At 48.6% G+C, this 22,861-nt stretch overlaps 1 protein-coding gene across 3 annotated transcripts in view; it reads left to right on the top strand.

Annotated features, from left to right (window-relative positions):
- MRTFA (myocardin related transcription factor A) overlaps positions 1-21,472 on the top strand; it is a 150,759-nt gene extending 129,287 nt beyond the window's left edge. For all 3 annotated transcript variants that reach the window (XM_075009596.1, XM_075009587.1, XM_075009576.1), the window contains 13 exons: positions 2,405-2,460; positions 5,231-5,306; positions 6,076-6,237; positions 7,411-7,586; positions 8,237-8,392; positions 8,921-9,174; positions 9,720-9,891; positions 10,188-11,294; positions 12,896-13,012; positions 14,344-14,508; positions 15,390-15,578; positions 16,467-16,527; positions 17,026-21,472. In XM_075009596.1, the coding sequence (XP_074865697.1) occupies positions 2,405-2,460; positions 5,231-5,306; positions 6,076-6,237; positions 7,411-7,586; positions 8,237-8,392; positions 8,921-9,174; positions 9,720-9,891; positions 10,188-11,294; positions 12,896-13,012; positions 14,344-14,508; positions 15,390-15,578; positions 16,467-16,527; positions 17,026-17,537 (3,203 nt within the window). In that variant the 3' untranslated portion in view covers positions 17,538-21,472. The remainder of the gene's footprint in view (positions 1-2,404; positions 2,461-5,230; positions 5,307-6,075; positions 6,238-7,410; positions 7,587-8,236; positions 8,393-8,920; positions 9,175-9,719; positions 9,892-10,187; positions 11,295-12,895; positions 13,013-14,343; positions 14,509-15,389; positions 15,579-16,466; positions 16,528-17,025) is intronic.
- Positions 21,473-22,861: the final 1,389 nt, after the last annotated feature.

The following is a 22,861-nucleotide window of genomic DNA, read 5'->3' as shown; positions in this document are numbered from 1 at the left end:
ACAAATAGAAATGTACGCAGAGTATTTTATTTACCCACAGTAGTAGTACTGTATACTGTATTTACTGTATTTATTTTGTATTTACTTTCACTATACTGTACTTACGTGAAACGTAACGAAAATTTACGTATGGTTAAAATACCAGGTATTTGAGAGTTGCGGATAATAGAATGCTGGATATGCAAGAGTGTACTGTGTATGGATTAAATTGTGCTGTTACACTGCTGTAATCTGAAGTAACTTCATATTTCCCAATGAACATAACTGTCTCCGCTTCTAACCCTTACCCATCAGACCTCCTTAACCTGGGCGAAAGCTTAGTGCCCCAAGCACTTTAAAAGTAACTCCTTTTATAAATTTAATATAAGTAAATATTTTCACATTTTAAACAATTTTCTAATGTTTCACTATAAAATTGTTTCCCAAACATCTTAACCTAGAAATATTAAAATTAGTCATATTCACTATTCTTGGATAAGGTGTAGTGCATGGGATTATTTTATAAGGTCTGGAAACGTTATTTTGGAGTTACTCATCTTTGAAGTTTGAACCTCTGTGCCTTGCATGAGGATTTCAAGAGGTTCTAAACTCTGAGAGACTAAAGTTTATAAAGTGAACTTTTGAAGCTGATGGTAGCTTACAAAACCTGCCAGGTATGTGTCTAGGTTACAGTCTTGAGCTCATAATACAGTCCACATTGGCAGAGATTTATGCCCCTGCAGTGGCCAGTGGAGGTCAAGGAGGTTCCATCTGGTTCACTCATTTAAATCTGCCTGCAAGTATAGGGAAAGATTCATGTCTCCATTTCAATTCTAGGCTGATCTTTTACTCTAAGCTTGAGAAAACTGATCATGTTTCATATGCCTGAAATGTCTCATGTTTCTGCTCAACCCGGAGGAGATTTAAGTGCTAACTTTGTAATAACTTTGTAGTTTTAGTTTAAGGAAAATGTTGTAACTGGGAAACAAAAGTGAGGAATGTACATAGACAGTGGTGACATTCCTCTCGATTAGCCCTGAAAACAAACTGTTGATATGGGATTCCATTCAGAGGTTGCAGACCTGTCGTGGATCTGGTAAAACAGAGAGTAGCTAATATCTGGTATCATTGGACTGGAGCTGATGTATACCCCATTTTCCAGTTTCACTGTGGAACATGTTTGTGCGTTCTAGCAAGGTGAAAAATTCCTCAGCTGCTAGTAGAGTACTGGGAAGTAGAGGATCTCTTTCTTAAAACATGAGGCACCTTGATTATGCTTCAGTGCTAGGCCAAAAACGGTGAAGGACCCCTAATGATGGAGCAGCTCTTAATGCCTCTTGACATAGTTACTGTTTGGTATGTACATGCATAAAAATCAAAAATGCTTGAACAGGAAGGTATGTAAGAAGACTCTTACCATGCAGTGGCAGTATGGGTCCTTCTGTGAAACTGCCAAATTTGTAAGAAAAGACGTTGCCAACTCCACGTATGCACGCACATGCAGCACTGGTGCAGATTTGTAGGTGTCTGTAATGCAGGTCGAAGCTCTCTAGTCTAGGACTCTGTGTTGTGTGAGAGAGGCAGACTGGAGTGGAGCTAGGCTGGCATCCGGGATCCCAGCTGGGGCTGGAAGCAGCGTTGGCATCCAGGAGTGGGGGCTGTCAGCCATGAGGGGAGTCCCACAGCTGGGAGACTGGTGTCCTCCCCCCGGAGAGCCCAGAGGCTGACAGCAGAGGGGCCGGTATTGTCCTCTCTTAGTCCAGCAAGCTCTAGTTCTGGACTGGTCAGGTCCTGTGGGTGCCGGACCAGGTAAGTCCAACTTACAGTACTACGTACCTCGTGTGTAATGTTTTTCCTCTATTAATCTCAGAGCACTGTACAGGTGAGGTCAGTACCATCCACATCTTACACATCGTGAAACTGACTGTTTGTGGTGGTAAATGGCAGTGGAGGGATTTTACGATACATGAGGCTCTTCCCTGTCATTCCATTCTCACATGCAGGTGTGCTGGAGCCTACCACTTCATTCTGGGTCCAGAGTATTTTACCAACATGGGAAAGTTTGAGGGTATTTTAATTTAATTTTGACCTTAATTCCTTTTCCCCAGCAGATGAATAGATTAAGTTTGTGTGGAACCTCAGTGGCAAATCCAAGTGAACATCTAGTATACACTGATTTTCTGCAAGATCAAAAAGGGTCAGATCTTCAGAGCTGGTGTAAACTGATGCCCCTTCATTGAGGGCAGTGAAGCGGTGTTGATTTACACCTGCTGAAAATTTTGTTCAGTGTCTTGAATATATGCATAAGACAGCTGCTGTGAGAATTTCTGGTAACTTTCATTTGCTTGCCCTAATTAACAAAGGAGTAGAGAGGGTGTGGGATACACTTTTTTAATTCATTCTGTAAATGTTTTCCTCCCAACAGCTCTGAAAAGTCCAGCTGCATTTCATGAACAGAGAAGGAGCTTGGAGCGTGCCAGGGTAAGATACAGTTTACTCTTTCAAGCTTAAGGGAAATCAGGAATGGGAAGCTATCTTCTGTTTTTTACCTTGGAAACCCCAGGTCTCTGAATGAGACAGCAAAGGATGTGTCCATGTTCTGGAAGTACCACATCACATGTGCACATGCACTTGTGTGTGTGTTTTTGTATGTGGTGGTGACTTGTGATCTCCAGACAGCCTTGTTCTGACTAGATTACTTCTGAGAGAATTCTACACCTAAAATTCTGCAAATGTTAGTTGTCAATAAAATAAATAAATGTGGAGGCTTCGGCACGAGAGTGGGGAACATTGGCTGCATAAAGAAGGGAGATCGCTCTGCAGGTGTTCCCTTCTCACCACTCTAGGATGCAGGTTTGGTGGTGAGGCTTCCCCCAGTCCTGACACACCACAAGAAATCAGCTCTGTTTTGCAGAATCCATGTGCGGAGGGGCTTAGCGTGGGGGAATCTAGGTGTGAAGCGAGAGTCTTCTGTATGGGGCAGTCAGACAGTGGACAGCTCATTGGGTGGTCTGGGTGCAGAGGGATCTGGATACACATGGGTTCACTGGGGGTTCCAGATGCAGTGGTAATGGAATTCTGCAGGGTGGGTCAAGGTGAAGGTCCTTGGGGCTCAGTGGGAAGAGGGCTGTTTGGGGCTCAGTGGGTTGGAGATCCACAGATGGGAGGCTTGTTGAAGTGGTACAGGTGCAGGTTTAGAGCAGGTTGGGGGTTTCCGTGCAGAGGACTAAGAAGAGGGATCCAGAAATGGGTATGTGTGATGTAGTGGGGGACCCAGGTGCTTGGGAGATGGTTCTTGGCAGAGAGGTTTGAGTACAGTGTGTTCCGGATGCAAGGGATGAGATTTGATAGGGTGGAGGTTCATTGTGTGTGGGGCTTCTAGATACAGGATCATGATACAGAGAGATTGGGTGGATGGGAGAACAGCTCCCCATACAGTGATCCCTCCTCATACAGGTGAGGAGCAGTGGGGACAGGAAGCCAGGCTAGGAGCTATGGTGCTTCCTGCATCTGGGAGAGGTTTCTGGGTGTGGGTCTGCCTGAGCCTAGTCCCATCTTGCAGGGGAAGAGCATCCCATTCTCCCCAGCCCAGGTGGGAGTAGCAGCTGAACCCGGCATAGGGTAAGAGCTACCTGTTTAGGTGTTTTCCCACCTCCCCCAACACACACACACTTTGATTTACCTCTTCACCAGCTGTGCCAGGCACACATAGGAACGTGCCCATGCTCCTGGAGAGGGATAAGTGACCATTTTTGTGGCTTCCCTTTACTTCTCCATCAGCAAGTCTGCTTCTCCATAGAAAAATGACTTTCTGACAGGGAAGCAAAGAAATGTGTTTGGGACACAAGTTGTGCGCATGTGCAATGGCATAGAATTCCCCCAGGAGTACTAAATGCCAACTGAGGGGAGTGCTTCAGATCTTCCCCGCACTCTTCTTTGCAAGGATCACTAGTATTCATACTCCCTGCCCCACGCACGTTTTTGTGACATATTTTCCATTCTTGGATGGCTATAGCTTAAATATGTGTTGCATCCTTTGAGCCAAAGGATGCTGCTTCTGTGCCGAATGCACACTTCTGCTAGGCTGGAGCACTCCTCACCTCTGGGTGTATCTTCACTTTAGAGTCAACGCTTGATGGTTTGGGTAAAAACTAAAACAAACCTGTGCCTCTTGAGAAAGGGGAAACATAGGCTGAGAGTCAGGCGCCACGCTTCATGCTGTAGCTGCTTGTACTGTGGGGTTTGTTCATGATTTCAGTTCCCCAAAAGGCCTCTGGGGAACGTTCAGCCTGCAGTGGAATGGCGCCTGCTCTGGCAGTTAGATTGAGTTTTGTTTCCAAAGTGAAAGCAGTGCAAATTTAGAGAAGTGACACCTCTGACAGGATAGCCCAGATGCCATCACCCTAGCGTGTTTTCTGAGAAGACTGAAACAAGCCCCACTCTCTTGGATTTGGTTTGCTTGGAGAGCAACATCTCCCTGCTTGTAGATTCCTCCTCCTGTTTGTTCGAAAACCTAATTGTTAAATTATTTTGTGGGTTTTGGCAATGGGTGAGTGCACTTCTATGTTTGAAATAAAAAAGTGGTGTAAAGCCTCCAATGGGTCCATTCCTGTGGGCAGCATTTACAGTCCTCCTTCCCGTTGGCCCATGTCTCTGATTCCCTGGGCTTTCTTGGAGTTCTGGGCAGGAAGCATGCTCAGCTTGAAGTGGGGCCTGTCACAGAATTTAGGTCCAGCTGCTCAGAGAAGTAGACAGACAGGTCTTCAGTTTAACAGCTGAACTTGCAACAAATGGAGTGGTGGGCTCAAACCATGACTCAGCTTCCAAATCCCAGCATTGCTTTTGCGTGCATTACTCTGCAAGCAGTTGAACCACTGTTCGGCATCACTGTCTTGCCTCTCTCACCTTGAAGGCTGACACTGACTTGGTCTGGTGGTGTTGCGTATAGAAAGGAAGGGGTTTAAAGTGCCTGTTTCCTGCCATTCTGTTGAGGACTGTCATCAGCTTCAGTCTTACTCTTCTTACATTAAGGGATGGTATGAAGAACAGCGGTTAGTCCCTTGGATAAACTGATCCTGTGTTTGAGGCACTGAATACTTTAAGAACTTGAAGGGAATGTATCCCCTTCTAAGTGCAGTTCATTCACACCTTGGTAACAATGAAAAATGGATTAAAAAAAGCCCAAATCTCCAGTGCTGCCTAGTCCTTTCTTAGGCTATGTCTGATTCATTCTTTACTGTCTTTGCTGCAGACAGAGGACTATCTGAAACGGAAGATCCGGACCCGACCAGAGAGATCGGAGCTGGTCAGAATGCATATTCTGGAAGGTGTGGCATGTGTCAAAGGGAAAAACTCCAAATGTGGCATGATCTGTAACAAGCACTGACTCTCTTCACACTGTTACTAGCTTGATAGCTCTAGTGCTTTCCACACCCACCAAACCCTTATTCAGCTGGGAGTGGGCAGACAGTCTATACACTATATCTATATATAGTGGATAAAAATAAATATATAATACATGGCTCATACTCTCCCAGTCCCCACAAGCCAGGCACCCCTAGCAACTCATTCTAACCCAATCCCCCTCCCCTCCCACCAGACCCAGGGGCACACACACCCACCCTCACCCAATGCCAGCAACTCACAAGCTCTGCCACCACCACGTACCTCTTTCTTCAAGTGGGACCGCATGCGCAGAGTGGTGAATGGCACTCCCTGTGCACAGCTCTGAGCAGGAGCCACTTTTAATGACTCAAAGAGCTGCATGCAGCTCAAGAACCGTGGTTTGCCCACACCTGTGCTAATCAAAGAAGAATTTGATGAAAATAGCCAAGGACTGGGGCAGTGGAAGGTTCAACTGGAGAGTGTATGGCCAGTTTTCAGGGTCAGGGAGGAAATACTCCATATATAAAGATATAAAGCAAGTAGGAAAAGATGAATGTGAATTGAATGACACCAATTTGAATGGCGGGAACGTCTCCTATTCAGTATCAAGGCAAGGCTCTTTCCTTCTTGGATGGAAGCATAACAATGCCAGCTTGCTCATACTGGGCATGCCACGATTGATCCCATCTTATGTATTTCTCCCCTGTGCAGAGACCTCAGCTGAACCCTCCCTGCAGGCCAAGCAGCTGAAGCTGAAGAGAGCCAGACTGGCAGACGATCTCAATGAGAAAATAGCCCAGAGGCCAGGTCCCATGGAGTTGGTAGAGAAGAACATCCTTCCTGTGGAGTCCAGTCTGAAAGAAGCCATCATTGGTAAGTGTGGTAGGGGATTCCATATTTCTGGAAAGATTCTTAGCTAACTCGCCCATTTGCTCTATGGGAAGAAAAATATTCTGAGATTTCATTCATATGCTGAAGCTGCAGCCTCTCACATCCCAGGATTCTGGAATGCAAAGTTCCCTTTTCAGCCTGGGTAGTGATGGCGAGACACTAGAGTACTGGGCTCACGGAATATCATGAGATTGGTCCCCGAAGCTCGGAAATGAAACACTGTCATAGGATTGCATTTCTGAGCTTGTGCATTCCCTCTCTGTCTTGAAAATCCCTCCATCTTTATAACAAATATCTTTTAACCCTTCATCAAAGAGAATCCACTGACTGAATCAGATCATGGAGAGGAGACAGGGCACATGACCGAGCAGGTGTGAGGAAACAAAAGCTTTGTGTTTGTTTAAAATCTTCAGAGTAGTTAGCTCCTTTGAAAATAGACAGGAAGGGATGTAACTCATTCCCATGCTGTTCCAAGGGTGAAAAGGCCTCCCACAGCTCTACTCCTGAATTAGGTAGACTGTGTGTAACATAACGGTATCATTTTTGACCATGAACAGTCACTGAAGGAATTGTCACTTCCTTCTGAGATTAACAGAGGCACGCTCATGAGCAAGGGGGCATACATTTAATTGAGAGGTGCCGGCTGTAGGACCGAGCTGGGCTTTACTATCACACGCAAATTGGTTAAGGAAGAGACAAAGAATTATCTTGTGGTTAAGAAAACTGAGCTGGGGCTTGCAAGATCTGGGGTCAATTCTGGCCCTTTGGGCACATCACTTAATCTCTCTGGGCCTCAGCTGGTCCTCTCTAAAGTGAAGGTGACCATACCATTGCCCTGGATCCCCCTCTGTCAGGCTTCAGGCCACAGAGTATGGTAGAAGCAAGCAACTGTTGTTCTAGTGGATGTCCTCTTCCTGTCTACAGTCAAGAGAAGTTTTTCCATACGCCTGCTAGACTACTCTGTAGCATTTGGTACTCTTGACCAGTAGTAATGATTCTGCAGAGTGCACGGAAATACTCTGAAAAGGCTCAGGTATGTGCTTTGTTCTCATATTTCTTGGGCTTGGGACTTAAGCTAACCTAGACAGACCAGCACACCCCCACTCTACTGGCCACTGTGATACAATTCAATATCTGAAATTATCAAGTTTTCAGTTGGGCAGGTGAACTACCCAAAGGTTGCAGACAATTCCTCTTTTGATGAGGACAGCAGTGATGCTCTGTCCCCAGAGCAGCCAGCCAGCCATGATTCCCAGGGATCTGTACCATCACCAATGGAAACCCGGATTGGTGAGCCACTTTCCAGCACCACTGTGTCATCACCAGCTCAGGTAGGAATGCTTATTGTTGGCTCTTGCTGCTCTCTGGGATTTCAGGATCCTTATTAGATGGAACCACTGCAAATGCCTGGGTCCCCTCAGGGTGAGGCGTAGAGACACTCACAAGCTGTCGCTGCTAAGATACTGTTTTGTTCCTTAACAGTATATTAGTGAGATATCACTGAAGTCAGATGAGCTGTCTAGTTTCTAAATGGCACCAGCAAAACCCTTTGGGTGCCCAGTGGTGACCTTGTTAGCAACTGTAGTTCATATGCCCATCCAGAAGTGATAGAACAGAGCACCTAGTTGTATCGTGTCAGGGCTTCATATTGGGAATGGTGGTTTTAATTTCATGCGCGTTAAGTGTATGTGACTCTTCCTAGGAGGCAAAGGGAGGAGGGGCATAGAATCAGAAGTGGGTTTCAATTCTTTTCTTGTGCTAGGATGCTTTGAACCCCCCTGATGTGTGCTCCTCCCAAAGATGGACAAGGAGGTGTCAGGGATTAAGAAACCAGGTTGTCATTTATACTCTGAATAGCAACTTCAGTGGAAGGTTCCCAAAGCTCACTGCTTTCTGAACGGAGGGCAACATTGTAACAATGGAGAGGAAACTTAGCTGCCTGCTTGTCTGCATGAGTGACACTCTTTCTTCCCCCTTGCAGGTTGTGTCCCAGTTACAGATCAATACAGACTCCAGTGAAACCCCTTTCCTACCTGAACAGTCACTCCCTCCTCTTCCGCCACCTCCTCTGCTGCCTGCTAGCCTTGCCAATAGAGCCACTGTTCCTGCTGCCAAGCCCCCACCAACGCTGATAAAGGTATAGCAGGGGTTGTTACTCCATTTTTACGGACTAGCAGGGGTGCTCTGGGTGTGGGGAGAGGGGCAGGATTAGACTAAGAGATGCTGAGGTTTTGGAGGAATATCTTGCATCAACCACTATCTTCCCCTGGGCTTGACTTAGAGGATCTTCCCTGGGCTTGAGGTGGATCAGTATCCTAGATATAAACATTTTCCTGTGAAGCATCTAGCATTGACCATGGTAGGACAAGGAATGTGGACTAATCATTCAGTGGTCTGTTGCGCTGTGGCAGTCCTTGTGTTCTTGTATCTTTTCCCTTGTTCTGGTGCTGTGTAAGGCTCTGGAGTGAGCTGAGCTGCTGAGCATGTACTCTTATCCCTGCTTTAAGACTGAAAAAAGCCCTAGAGTCACATCCAGAAAGAGTTTTGATTAAAAAAGTCTGGCTTGCATGCAGGTTTTGGTTAGAAGTTAATGTTATCTCTGTGCATCTGCTATATCCATTCTGATTTTCTTCCTCCTGTCCCTCTCTCCTCTCACCCTGAATAGCAAAGCCAGCCCAAGTCTGCCAGCGAGAAGTCTCAGCGCAGTAAAAAAGCCAAGGAATTGAAGCCGAAAGTCAAGAAGCTTAAATATCACCAGTACATCCCCCCAGACCAAAAGCAGGACAAAGGGGCTCCTCCCATGGACTCATCCTATGCCAAAATACTGCAGCAGCAGCAGCTCTTCTTGCAACTCCAGATCCTCAATCAGCAGCAGCAGCAGCACTACAATTATCAGACCATCCTGCCAGCCCCACCAAAGTATGGGTTTCTCAACACCACTCAGCTATATGGAATCTCCTGCCTCCTCGTCCCCAGTCATGGTCTCTGTGAGCTGCACTATAGCCACCAGACCATCTTATCAGCCCTGTCAAAGGATGGGATTTGTTGCATTGCCCGTGATCCCCTCCTGCCTCTCCCCACCCCTTATGAGGTGTCCCGCCAATCTCTTAGTGAGTCCCTCAGATCCCAAGCACACGGAATGTATGAGGCACAGGACTTAGAGACTGTACCCTGATTTATCAATTCTGCAAAGTTACTTCATTCTCAAGAAGTGATCTGTGTTGGGTAAAGCACTTGGGCAAGAGCAGCTTCAGTCAGTTGGTTTTTCAGTGGCCAGAGGGGTGTGTCTCCATACAGCCAGGAGGTATTTACTGGTGTGGTTTAACATGGGGGATGCTGGTGCCCTGGATGATTCCACAGGCAACAGTGTGGCAAAGGTTCTTTTTTGGCTTCTCAGTGCAGGTGGTGGGTGTCAAGGATCCCTTCCAGGTTGGTTCTGATGTCCACACCTCTTCTTTCTGCAGGCCTCCAGGGGAGCAGCAGAGTGGCACTAGTGCCCCTGCCATGCGTAGTCTCTCTGCCACCATCAGCAGCATGTCTCCTGCATCCTCCAGTGCTAGTGGGCTGATGCGACAAAACAGTAATGCCACAGTGGGCAAACTGGGCCCCCTCCCTCCCAACCTAGATGACATGAAGGTAAGTGTCTGCGCTGCCATCAGCACTAAGACTAATTGGCCCTTGATTGGCATTGTCAACAGCGAAGGCAGGAGCTCAGTGAGGTAGTCACTCCAGAGCTTGGCTGAGGCGCATGGACAGGGTGGTGTGCAGCACCAGCTTGCGTTGCCGGTGTGGTTGCAGTGTGGGAATAAAGGATCCTTCAGTCTGCAGAGCTGTCAGTTCACTCTCTTGCCTTGTGACTCGTGTATGTGTTAAAGGCTGGTACAGTTGGGGCAGGTTTTCTTTTAGCTGTAACAGAGTTTTCTCCTTCTCAGGTGGCAGAGCTGAAGCAAGAATTGAAGCTGAGGGCGCTGCCTGTCTCAGGCACCAAGACAGACCTCATTGAGCGGCTCCGAGCTTACCACGAGCAGAATGGCACAGCCAATCAAACAGCCAACACTCCCAAGCCCAATGCAACAGCCATCCTCCCAAAAGCTGCAGAGGTGGTGGTAGCCTTCCCAGCAACTAGGCTGAGCACTGGGCCAGCACTGGTCACTGCTGGCATTGCACCAGCAGAGGTAGTTGTGGCCACGGTCACCGGCAATGGCATGATGAAGTTTGGGAGCACAGGCTCAACGCCACCTGTTTCGCCCACGCCCTCAGAGCGTTCGCAGATTAGCACTGGGGATGAGAACTCTGCCACGGGAGATGCCTTTGGAGAAACAGTGACATCACCTTTGACCCAGCTCACCCTACAGGCATCTCCAGTGCAGTTCCTGGTGAAGGAAGAGAGTTCTAAGGCTACCTCCTGCTGCCTAAATTCAGCACCCAGGCTGGAGCACTGCAGCAACAGCAAGGACATGGAGGTCCAGGATAAAGACCAGATGTTGCAGGAAAAGGATAAACAGATTGAGGAACTCACCCGAATGCTGAAACAGAAGCAGCAGCTGGTGGAGATGCTGAGGCTGCAGCTAGAGCAGGAAAAACGGTTTCAGCAGCCACTACCCACCACAGAAGCCGGAGCGGGAGCGGTGGTCCCTGCTTCCAGTCCAGTGGCTTTTGGCACCCAGATTAAGAGTGAAAATGGTTTCCTGAGTTGCCAGTCTGCAGGGCCACCTGATGATCAAACAGATCAGTTCAACCCAGTGTCCACTACTAGCCAAATGGACACTTCGGATTCAAGCTCAGTGCCAAAGAAAGCGGTGATGGTGAAGCAAGAGGTGCAGACAACAGAAACAGAGCCACCGAGCCAGTCCCATGCCCCACAGATCTTCCTGGGTCAGCAAGGGGACACCCTGAGTGACCTCATCAAGGGGGCTCCTCCCCCTACCCTCATCACAGATTCCACAGGGACCCACATTGTCCTTACAGTGACCAACCAGAATGCGGAGAGGCGGGGCCTCTCATCACAGGGGAAAACGGGAAGTAGCACCACATTACAGGTTGGTTTGCTCTGTCCCTCCCATTCTAGGCAATCTAGTTTTGCTTTCCAATTCCCTGCTCATTATCACGGCAGGCTCATTTTACCGCAGAGCGACACCAGAATTTGGAACTTAATTTTACAAAATAGTGTGGCTAGGAGCCTGGAAAATGTGTAGCCATGGAAACTAAGATGATTATCATCAAATTGTCTACATCAGGGCAAAAGCAGAATTATCAGGGCTGGGAGGGAATTCTGTACTCACTAACCTCGTGTACAGTATTGCATAATCATCTAGGTACATTAGAGGCTCCTTAACCTTCAGATAGAAGTGGGACACTGGGCCGGGCAGACCAATGGATTGTTGTGGCATGCTGACGCCTATTTCAAAAGGATGTGAAAGAACAAGTTATTACTGTGGAGACAAGGACAGTGATGTCATCCCTTTTATTGGCACAACTGTTGGTGAGAGAGATGAGCTTTCAAGCTCTCACAGAGCTCCTCTTCAGGTCCCCAGGAGAACTCTGTATAAGCTCAATGTGTCATCTCTCTCACCAGCAGAAGATCCAGTGAAAGATATTACCTCATCCACCTTGTCTTTCTAACATACTGGGACCAATATAGTTACAACACTGCATACAGGTTTTACTACACCACAGTAAAGGAAATTCCACCACTTGTCACTTTGTGGAGAGAAAGGAGATGTTAGATAGAGTTGTACTGGTCTAATTAATTGAGGTTTGAATGCTGAAATCAGAGCCCTGAGAACAAGAGTGTGTGTCTTGTTAAACACGCTTGTGTTTTGTTCTTTCATGTGCCACTGCGTAATGGAGAAGACAGAAGGATAAGGCCTTTTATGGAAGAGGGTAGAGATAAACCAACCCCAAATATTTTCCCCTTTGAATTTGGTAGGAGATGAGACTGCATTTAACACAAGTACCTTGAACGCTGACTCTGGGTGTCTGATCAGGGACTGAAAACATCCAGCTTTAGGGCATAAGCCAGTTTCTAGCTATTCAGCGTTAGGAGTAGTTCTTCCAATAACTGACTGACTGCAGCAGTGTGTTTTGCTCCATCCTCAGAAGCTGTGGTCAGTGTCAGGCATAGGTGCAGTCTTCTCTTCTAGGCCCCACTCCTTCCCTTCTCCCAAGATCCTGCCCCTGCCTTACTTCTACCCCATCTCCTCCCCTGAGCAAATTGGCTGTTTGTGGTGCTCCAGGAGGACAGGGGAGGAGTTGCTGAGCAGGTTCACGAATTGGGGTGGGGGAGGGAGAGGAGTGCAGAAGGGGAAGCTTGGCACTGGTGCGTGCTCAGCTCCCACTAATTTGTTTTCCCTGGGGGTACTCTGCCATTGTAGCACCCACAGAGTTGGCATCTTTACTGTCAGAGGCAAGGTACTGATTCAGCCTGGTAATTCTCATGTCCCTAGTAGCTGGCAGTGTTCCCAGTTGCCTGCTGGGAGAAACTAACAAGTGAATTTCCTAAAGATACAGGAGTTGGGAAATCCCGTGTGACTTCACTGTACCTTCAGCAAAACTAAACACCAGCTCTACCACCAACCTCCACAATGCGCTCAGATTGTACTTTGAATAACTTTGTGTTCATTGCTCTTTTCCTTTTCAGAGAGTACAGTTGTCACCCACTAAAATATCCAGCCAATCCCAGTGTCAGCTTCCTGCCAGCAACTCGCCCTCGCAGGAGCAGCAGCTTCCCAGGCTACTGCACCAGCCCATCAGGAAGGTAGCTGACCACAAGCTTTCCTCCCTCCCTCCCTTCCTCCCTTCCTTCCTTCCTTGTTTTCCCTTTGCCTGGTGGTTGGCTGAGTTGCAGAGGGGAAGGGAGCACATGGACATAACGGTTTTGAGGCCATCACTACAGAGGGAAAGACCCCACTGCTCTGCCACTTCCTTCACCATAACTGATTGCAACTGTGTCAGGAAGCAGTTCTCAAACTCCACGGCATCACAACCCCCTTCTGAAATCAAAAATACTACATGACCTGTGGGGGGACCAAAGCCTGAGTCCAGCCGAGCTCTGCCACCTCAGGGTACCAAAGCCGAAACTCAGAGGCTTCTGACTTCGGCAAGGTCATGTACCTTACACCTGGGCAGTAGGGTTCAGGTTTGGCCTTCAGACTTACTGGGGCCTAAGACCAACACCAGCCTTGGTGATCCCATTAAAATGGGGTCATGACCCACTCTGGGGATCTGACCCACAGTTTGAGAACCCCAACACAGTGCATTGGTTCTCGGCTTGGGAGCTGCAAGCAGTGGGAATGCAGGGTAGAAGAGGATGGTACAGTGCTCTCATTTCATGTCCCCAGCTTCTACGGCAGCAGCGTTGCTTAGCCACTTATAACCTTTGGGGTGTCAGAAGTACCATATACCCTTTGGCCAATTTCCTGTATTGACTCCTATAAAAGAGCTGGAGAGACTGAGGCAAAGTATTCTGGGATGCATCTGAGGAGGTTGAACATGGATTTCATGGCATGAAGAATGGCTGAGAATCCATGATGATGTATTGGCTCTGGCTTTTAGGGTGTCTACACAGCAAAGAAAAGCTTGGGCTGGCCTTTGCCAGCCAACTTCTGCTAGCGCACCATCCTGCAGGATCCTAGAGCTGGGGCTGCAGCCCAGATGTTGAAGGCAATACAGTAGTGAAACACACACCCCACGTCCAATTTGGCAGCTGCAGGGTTTTCTTTGCTGTGTGGATGTATTCTTAATGACACAGCCACTGAGCAGCTCAGCTGCTGTGTGACAGAGTCCTTACAAAGTGATTGTAAACTAATAAAGGGCCAGGCTGTGTAGTTCGTTGCCCCTTAAGAATTTCCACTGAAATCAAAAGGCAGTTGCTGCACTGAGGTTGTCAGGGCTTCTCTCTGTCCTGGGGTAGGGTGTGAGCTTTAGGGTCAATGCACAGGTTTGATAGGACCATTAAAAGAGAGGAGAATGGTTTTTGACCAAAAGCATCTTTCTCCATTGAAGAGTTAATTCCTTAGGCCAGCCAAAATCTGAGACTCATTTCACATACCATGCAGTGGTTTGTAGCTCTCTTTTGTTTCCTTGTAGGCTCAGAAGCCAGGTCTGCAGGTGGTCACTGGGCAGCTGCCCCAAACAATTTTGTCTTTCTCCGCACCTCCAAACCTGCAGCCCTTTTTCCTCAACGGCTTCCACAAAGGATCCCTGAAAACTGGCACTCCTAGCAAAGCCAACCAACCCAGTGTGCCGAAAAAGGTAGTCTACCTGCAAATCCCAGGCAGTCCATGTCACATTGTAGGCCCTCTCAAATTGAGGAAGTAGATTCCTAAGGGAGTCTGCATGTACAGGGATCATTTCTCTGTACCAGCTTTGACCCTCAGTGTTAGTGTGGAAAAGTGAGAAGTAATTTTCCAAATGAAAAACTCCCAGGGAGGTTTGGAGAGGTGGCACTTATAATTGTGTGACTTGGAGTTCCTTCAGGATTCTTGAACCATTATTTGTACTCTAACAAACTGTGGAATGGATCTTTAATGACCATGGTAAAGGCAAAGGCCTTAGTGCAGTATTCTTAGGACATTTCTGGGGTATTAATTCAGTGCTGAGTTACCAGCACCATTTCCTGTGATACCTTCGGTTTCCTTTGGAAATCTGTCTTCTGAGTTTTGTCCTCACCCCTTCTGCTAAGTTTATTAAGTCTGACACACTCTGAGCCTGCTAACTGTTTCCAGCCAGTGTTCTGTGAACAGTTTTGCATTTCAGAAGCAACCTCGTTACTGGGAGGAACCGATAAAGTAATGATTAGAGGCAGTAGCATACGGAGCACATCGAAAGTTCTCTGGGGATAGTCCTCTTGTGTGTCTGTGAAGTCCTGGGGTAATCCACCCACACACAGAGATGAGCTCCTCACCCCAGTGTAGTCCTGTGTTGTTGCTTGATGGCCTGGGGTGATTTAGGAGAAGCTTTCCAATTGTGATTTGGAGTGGGTGGGGTGTACGCACACAGTGAAGGAGTAGAACCTTGAGAGCAGAAGCAGTGTGGTTCAGAATGGATGGTCTTTCTGTGCATTGTGGGAGCACCTGTGATGTGGGAGATGAAATGGGCTTTCTGCCTTCTCATTCCTTGTTCCTTCATTCCAGTCATCCTCACAGCCAGGCTCTCCTGCTGCTTCTTCCCCATCCCAGATGGACCTTGAGCAGCAGCAGCAGCACCACCACCACTCCTCTCTTTTTGGGACCCCTCCACCTCCTGTCCTTGGCTCCACAGTACTGATGAAAGAACCACCAGGCTATGAAGAAACCATAAAGCAACAGCCAAAACCTCATGAGGTAAGAGCAGCCATTTCCTTCTGCTTCCATGAGGAGGATCCTGAGGAGCATGTAGGAAGGCTGCCCTGTGCAAATACAAGAGTCAGGGATGGATAGCTGGGAAATGGAGAGATTGAAACACGGGGCCTTTCTAACTGCCTTTGAGCTGCACACACAGAGGTACAGTGACTTCTTGGGCGGCATTTCAGTGGGATTGGAGCTACCTTCCATTTCACTTATTGTCCCATACACTGCAGATGGAGGAGCGATTCCAATCTGGGGTAGATGTGCACATGCAGGCCTTGTCAAATCAGCATGCTAAAATGATCGTGTGGCTGTGAGGGGTGCAGGTAACTGCTGAGGACAATCAAATCCCAGACCCTGCTGTCTATTTAATTGTGGCCACACTGTTACTCTTCACACACTAACTTGACCGTAGCCTCAGAATACATCTGTCCAAGCTGGGAATTACGCCTCCCAGCTGCAGGGAAGAACATAAAACGTAAGAATGGCCCCACTGGGTCAGACCAAAGGTCCATCTAGCCCAGTATCCTCTCTGCTGACAGGCCATGTGCCAGGTGCCCTAGAGGGAGTGAATAAGGGTGCTAACAAGTGATCCCTCATGTTTCATCCATTTCCAGCCTCTCTGACGGAGGCTAGGGACACTATTCCTGCCCATCCTGGCTAATAGCCATTGATGTACCTGACCTCCATCAGTTTATCTAGACGTACCTTAGGGTTAACACAGGGGCATGCTGTGGCTGCAGCACCCCACACTGCTATGAACACCCTCCAGCCCAGTAACGCTTAAGTACCATCCTCCCAAGTCAAGGAAGGAAGGAAGAAGTGGATTAGCTGTGACTTTGTGTCTTGTAAGTATGGCTCTAATTCATCACCCTCTCTTCCCAGGAGAACAGCTGTTCAAGCCAGCAGATGGATGACCTGTTTGATATTCTCATAGAGAGTGGAGGTGAGGAGATAATCAGTGATCCTTCTGGGTGCTGTGTAGTCACCTCTGCAGTTGAGTCTGTGGCTTATGTAGCCTGTGCTACTGTGACTCCTGCCCTTGGGCTTGTGAGAATGATCTTGCCATTAGTGTATGGATCCCTGGGCCTGTCCTTTATTCTTATTTGGTGCTCCCCTTCGCATAAGCAGGATGGGGTATGGCACTATGAAACAGGCTTGTTGGGCATTGGTGTAATAGATCATCAAGCTGTAGCTGCTGCACTGCATCAGACCTGTGGTTGCTCTGGGCTGGTCTTCTTCATATGGCCTTGGATAAAGATGGGTCCCTATGAGGCATGTTTAGAACCCCACCTACTATGTAGCTGGGAGAAGTTTCTTGACCCTGCTGGTGATCAGCGTATGGCCCACAGTGGCAGGACTGATGATGCTGTAGCTCATGAGGGATCTGACTCCCACTAGCTGGAGACTTTCATCGCCCCGGGACTCTGTTTTTTCTTCACAGAGATTTCAGCTGATTTCAAGGAGCAGCCATCCCCTGCTGGGAAGGAGATATCGGTGTCTCCAGCATGTGCCTCACCACCCAGCAGCCACCATTCCTCTGAGCTTCCCCTGCAAATGTCCCTGGGCCATACCAGCTGCATGCCTGTCACAGCAGGCCGGCTGGAGGACTTTCTGGAGAGCAGCACTGGCCTCCCCCTTCTGCCAGCAGGCCACGATGGGCCTGAGCCCCTGTCCCTGATAGATGATCTCCATAGTGAGATGCTGAGCAGCTCAGCCATTCTGGACCACCCACCTTCACCCATGGACACATCAGAATTGCACTTTGCCCATGAGCCTACTGGGGGACTAGCTCTGGACCTGGCTGAGGCTAACTTGGACAACATGGATTGGTTGGAGCTTTCGGGGGGTCCTCTCATGAGCCTTGCTCCCCTAAGCACGGCAGTCCCCAGCCTCTTCTCCACAGACTTCCTTGATGGACATGATCTACAGCTGCACTGGGATTCTTGCTTGTAGCTCCCTGAACTGAGACTGAAGAAAGTGGGGGGAGGGCATAGGTACGGGGGGAGGCCAACCAACCAAAACCGAGCCCCTTGAGTGTAAACTCTTCCCCCAGTTGTGACCTCTTGTAGTGAAACTTGTACCATAGCAAGGGGCTGGCACAGTTGTTGGTGGGTCTTTGTGCTCACTGGGAATACCATCAGTAGGCCAGACCAGAGCAGTAATCATAGTTAGGGGATAGGGGTTTGAGATTGGCTGGCTCCCTGCCTGTACCCCTGCTCTGAACAAGAGAAACACCACTGCATGGCAGGGGGCCTCCCCTGGCTTGCAGGAATAGTGGGATTGGACCTGTGCATCACAACTCTGAGAGCTGGGAGAGGGGAGTGCCCTAGGGCAGCCTAAAGACAATTAGGAAACAAAAGGGGTTGTACTCTTCTGGGAACACTGAAGGGTGTGCAGTCACTGACTGGGATTGCCTGTGGTTGGCAGCAGCTCTGCTCTCCTTCCCAGCAGGTGTTTAAGAAAAGGCGAGTGATACCGGGAGCACTGAGTGAGGCCTTGGACTACTGGCCAGTCTTGTCAGGCCATTCTCATTTATAGGAGGGGCTTCAAACCAAAGGGAAGCGCAGGTAATAAGCCACCTTCCATCAGAGGCAGTACAGCGGGGCTGGCTAGATTAGGGTGTGCTGTGTGGCTGGAGGGGAGAGAGCTGCAGCAGGGAGTGACTAGGCTGAGCACCCTTTATTCTGGGGAGCTCTAAAGCCACAGCTGCTAGTGCACAAAGAAATACCCTTGCTCTAGCAGGCCAGGCTGTTGCTTCTCAGTGGCCCTGTGCTAGGCCCCTCATGCAATCCAGGGTGAGAAATGAGATCAGGGAGAGGGGGATCGTGAATGGAAACCCAGCTTTGCCATCCTGCTCTGGCCAAGTCCAGTGAGCAGCTCAGGGCAGTAACTATTGTCACAGGAGCTTGCAGGGCACTTCAGTGCCAAACTCAGGCTGTGCAGAGAGCATTGCAAAGGGGCTGGTGAGCTTCCTGCCACACAGGTGGAAGGAGACTACTTGGCCTCCATTTCCCAGGGCTGAGGGGCTGTTACACGCCTTAGAGCAGGTACGTGCTTAGATTCCTGTGTGCGTCTGGCAGGGCAGGGCATTAGCTCTGGGCGTGTCACTGTGCCATGGGTGTGGGAAGGTGTGTGCGCTGCAGCAGATCTACTAGTCATGGCTGCAGCGTGGGCAAGGCGCTTTCTGCTGCTGGGCCCGTGCTCCCCAGGAGGCTTTGGCCCAAACTGTATGAAGGTGCCAGAATCCTGCTGGGGTGGGGTGAGAATCAAGGACTTCTGGGGTAGAGGGTGCAGCTGGCTCCGGGCTCGTTCTGCCCCCTGCTATTTAGCCTGTCAGGGATTAGCACCAGCCTGCTCAAGCTCTGCCATGCCTGACTCACTAGGCACAGCTGGTTCTAGTGGGACAGGGCAATGGCACAGGCCTCTCTTGTGGGTGGAGGAGGGGTGGAATGCTGTTCTCAGGCATCCCTAAAGCCGATTCAATGGCAGGACATTTTCTGCTGGGCCGTGCCACAAAGCCCCTCTCGCCCCTCCCAGAGCAGTAGGGGTGGGGAAAATCTGTTTTCTTGCTTAACCAGTCCCTCCCCACCATGGCTTTTTTTGGACCTGTCCCTGTGAACTCCCTGTTCTGCGGTACAGAGTGGGGCTTTTAGCTAAATTTGTGTGGCCGGGAATTGGCCTTCTCAGCCACAAGCAGCTTTGGTAATTGGGGCTGAGTTTGCAGGGGTCTCCATTAAGCCTTCAGATTTATTACTCATAGTCGTCTTCTGAGCTCATCCGGTCTCTGGTCAGTGATGGACATTGACCATCTGCTTTACAAGTGAACCAGCTCACTTCTGCCCTAGACAGGTGTTGGTTCTCTGGGGAGCAGGTAGGACTGTTGTGTATGGCTGTGGGCAGAAGGCAGGATGGCCAGCTGGGCTCTTGTGGAGAAGCTGGCTGGTGGGGCTGCTTTCAGAGCAACCAGGCTGGAGTTGCTGGGTTTTGAAAGAAAAAGAACAAAGTGAATTTCCATCCCTCACCTTGTGTGCTGGTAGGACAGACCTGGGCTCGGTAAAGGGTTCCCTTGAGATTGCAGTTCCTCTTGCACATGCTCCCCTCCAGTCCTGAGCTGAGTATCAGGTTAGTGTATGGCATTGTCTGGAGTCTCTCCCTTTTGTACCTGGGCAGAAACATGCCTCAGTAGGTGGGGAGAGGAGGTTGTCATGCTGCTTTCTCATCTCTTGGTACCTGCTGTTCATTAGTCACGAAGGAAGAAGCTGTGTGCGTGTGCGTACACCTCTCTAGCTGCTTTTGGAGGCAGAGTGGGGAGGAGTTGCATCCACCTTCCTACACTGTGTGAAGGCATAAATGGCAGCTGGGCAGGCTGTATCTGAATCACAGCTGGGGTGGGTGTCTTGCTTTGCTAGAGCCCCATCTCTTTGTTGTGGTAGGAGAGCTGGTTTTTTAATGCTGTGTACTTTGGGGAGGGGAGATGAAATCAGGCCATGACTTAGCTGTTCTAACCTTGTTGCAGGTCCTCATCTAAGGAAATTGCCCTGTTGTATTATTCTCATTGTTTAGTTGGTGTGTACACAAGTCAGTACTGATACTGTGCCCCCCACACCCATGGTACAAAGGAAGCAGATGCATCTTTCTCCTCCCATACTCCAGCAGTGTTGTGGAGAAGCCATGTGCAGCCTCTTTCCTGAACTACAGAACATCTGTATTACGTTCGTTGCTCCCTTACTGCTGCTCCTGGCATGAATGGACTTCTGAGTCAGAGGCTGGATCCAGGCTTCTCTCCTGTGGCTTGGAGTAGCCCTATTGTAGGCACTAGTTGGACTGTCTATTTTGTATCCAGGCTGTAGAAATAACCATTTTTTCTTAGGGGGGCTCACATGATGATGGCTGCTGCATCTGTTCTGCCCAGCATCTGTTACTTCATCCTTTGGAGTCTATGTACTTCCATCTACTGAATCACTTGCCCAGGACTCTTGGGTTAAAGAAATTGTGTATGATGCAGAACAAACCCTACAACCTTTGAGACCCAGGCTGGAGGTCCTCCAGCCTACCTAAACTGCTCCAGTATTGGAGTGAGAGTTTGAGAACCAGGCTTCCCTCGCCTATCAGTATGGCATAGGAGGGTGCTTCTACGTGTATCACAGTGATCACTCTGCCCCCCACCCCCCTTCAGAGGATGGGCTATTTTTTTTGTACAAAAAAGAACCTAAATACAAAAAAGTTATTAAGCAGAAAACAAATGATCAAAGTGCAATGAGATAATGCTGGAAGGTGGCATGGAACCAGTTTCCTGGGGAGGGAGGGTCAGAGGGTGGGACAGGCAGGTCACCCTCCTCCTCAGCCCCCCAGGCTGTAAAGTGAAGCATCTAAGGCCAGGTAGCTGGGCTGAAAAGATAGAGCCAGCCCTCATTGCTGGTGATGCTGCTCACTGGAGGCCTGGGTTGGGAGGTGGCCTGCAGTAGGGGGACAGTTGTTTCTTTTTCACAGCGAGTGACTTGGAGCTTCTTGCAGATGAGCCGCATAATCCACTTCTCTGTACCCTTGGAAGTGTTCATGAGAGACCTTTTTGCATCTCACCCAGACAAACAGCCAGCCTGATATTCTGCCTTTACCTTGAATGTAATCCTGAATCTTTCTGCTGTAACCACTACTTGTTAACGTGTATTTGGTTAGCGTGTGCTCTCCCTTCCACTGTGCAGCACCAGCAAGGGCTGACCATTGCAGTCTGAAATGATAGGCTCCAGCATGAACACTCAACTGGAAAAGGACAGGTGTGAAGAATTAATGGGGAGAGAATGGGTCCTTACATTGAATTATTTTTTCAGTTACAAATATTTGAAAACATCCATTTTATTAAAAAAAAATAAACCAAAAAAAGACCAAAACATCTGCGTATGATACTGGGCACTGTTTCCCAAACTTAAAATGTTCACATACCCCTTTTGGGACTTTGGCCTTATTAGTGTACCCCCTCTCCCAGTGCTTATCTCCTCATTTTTATTTTGTGCCACATACCCCTTGAAATCCTTTCATGCACCACTGGTGGGGTATGTACCACACTTTGGGAAACCCTGATACAGGGATATCCCTGCCCTGGAAGGCTGAGAGCCCTTCATCTTTGAAACGGAGGTAGGAGAAGGAATCCTAAATCTCCAGCTTTGAAGCTGTCCTCTCTTCCCAGATTTGAACCTCCCTCTAGTGCTTGTAAAATGTCTTCCTCTTGGTTAAAGGTAGAGGTAATGATAGCACCCTCTTCAAGTGCCGTTGGAAAAAGTTGTTTAGTAAGTGCCTGTATAGATGTTGCTGTTGGACATGCATTCACCCTGCGTGCTTGACCAGAGAGCGTAAACTGCTGTGTTAGGAGTGAGTACCTGTGCAGAATAATGTCTTGGGACCCTAGACAAAATTGCATAAATCCAGTGAGAGCTGCTTCATGGCCTATTAATTAGTTTTGGGTTTTCTTCTCCTTAATTGTTTTGTACAACTGTGTTCAGGCTGGGTGTGCCTCTCTGAAATTCTTGACCATTCAGCCTCTGTGGTCTATGGCACCTACCCAGATTATGATTAAGACTGTAGGGTTCCAGAGCTGCCACATTTCTTTCCCTTGTAGCAATGGGCACTCTAGTTATCTCTGGTGCCTCAATCTCACACCCCTTCCATGTGCAAAGTGTGCATGGGGTTTAAGTATTGGCAGGGTAGCTGTAGTAGGCTGTATCTGCAAAAATGAGAAGTCCTGTGGCACCTTACAGACTAATAGATTTTTTTAGCACATAAGCTTTTGTGGGCCAAGACCCATTTTGTCAGACATGTACCTGATTAAGTGGGTCTTGGCCCACAAAAGTTTATGCTCCAAAAAAAATCTGTTAGTCTATAAGATGTTCAAGGACTTCTCATTCATGAGGTCCCCCAGGGACAGAGAGGCTGGACTGAAGCTCCTTTTCAAAGAACACACTTCTATTGCAGCAGTGCCTGTTTGCTCCCTTGAATATCAGCTTCAACCCCTGCAGCCAAAACTGGCGTCCAGGCTCAGTTTCAGACCTGAAGGCCTCCTAAAAGAAGAAAGCTACGTGACCTCTTGCAGCTGACTCAAGGGTGACCTTAGGTCTGGCAATGAGCACAGGTGAGGCTTAAGTGTGGTCTCGCATCTCCTACTTACAGAAGTCTTCAACAGAGCAGCACCAAGAAGCACCTTCCTTGGTACCATTTGACCCTCTAGTAGCTGTAGCCAACACCAAGATCCTAGAGGAGCCACAGAACCCCCAAACAACCGTAGG

The sequence above is a fragment of the Carettochelys insculpta genome, chromosome 1, assembly GCF_033958435.1.
Source record: "Carettochelys insculpta isolate YL-2023 chromosome 1, ASM3395843v1, whole genome shotgun sequence".
In the NCBI taxonomy this organism is placed as follows: Eukaryota; Metazoa; Chordata; order Testudines; family Carettochelyidae; genus Carettochelys; species Carettochelys insculpta.
Note: the sequence above shows the minus strand (reverse complement) of the source record. Positions and strands in the feature narration are given on the sequence as shown.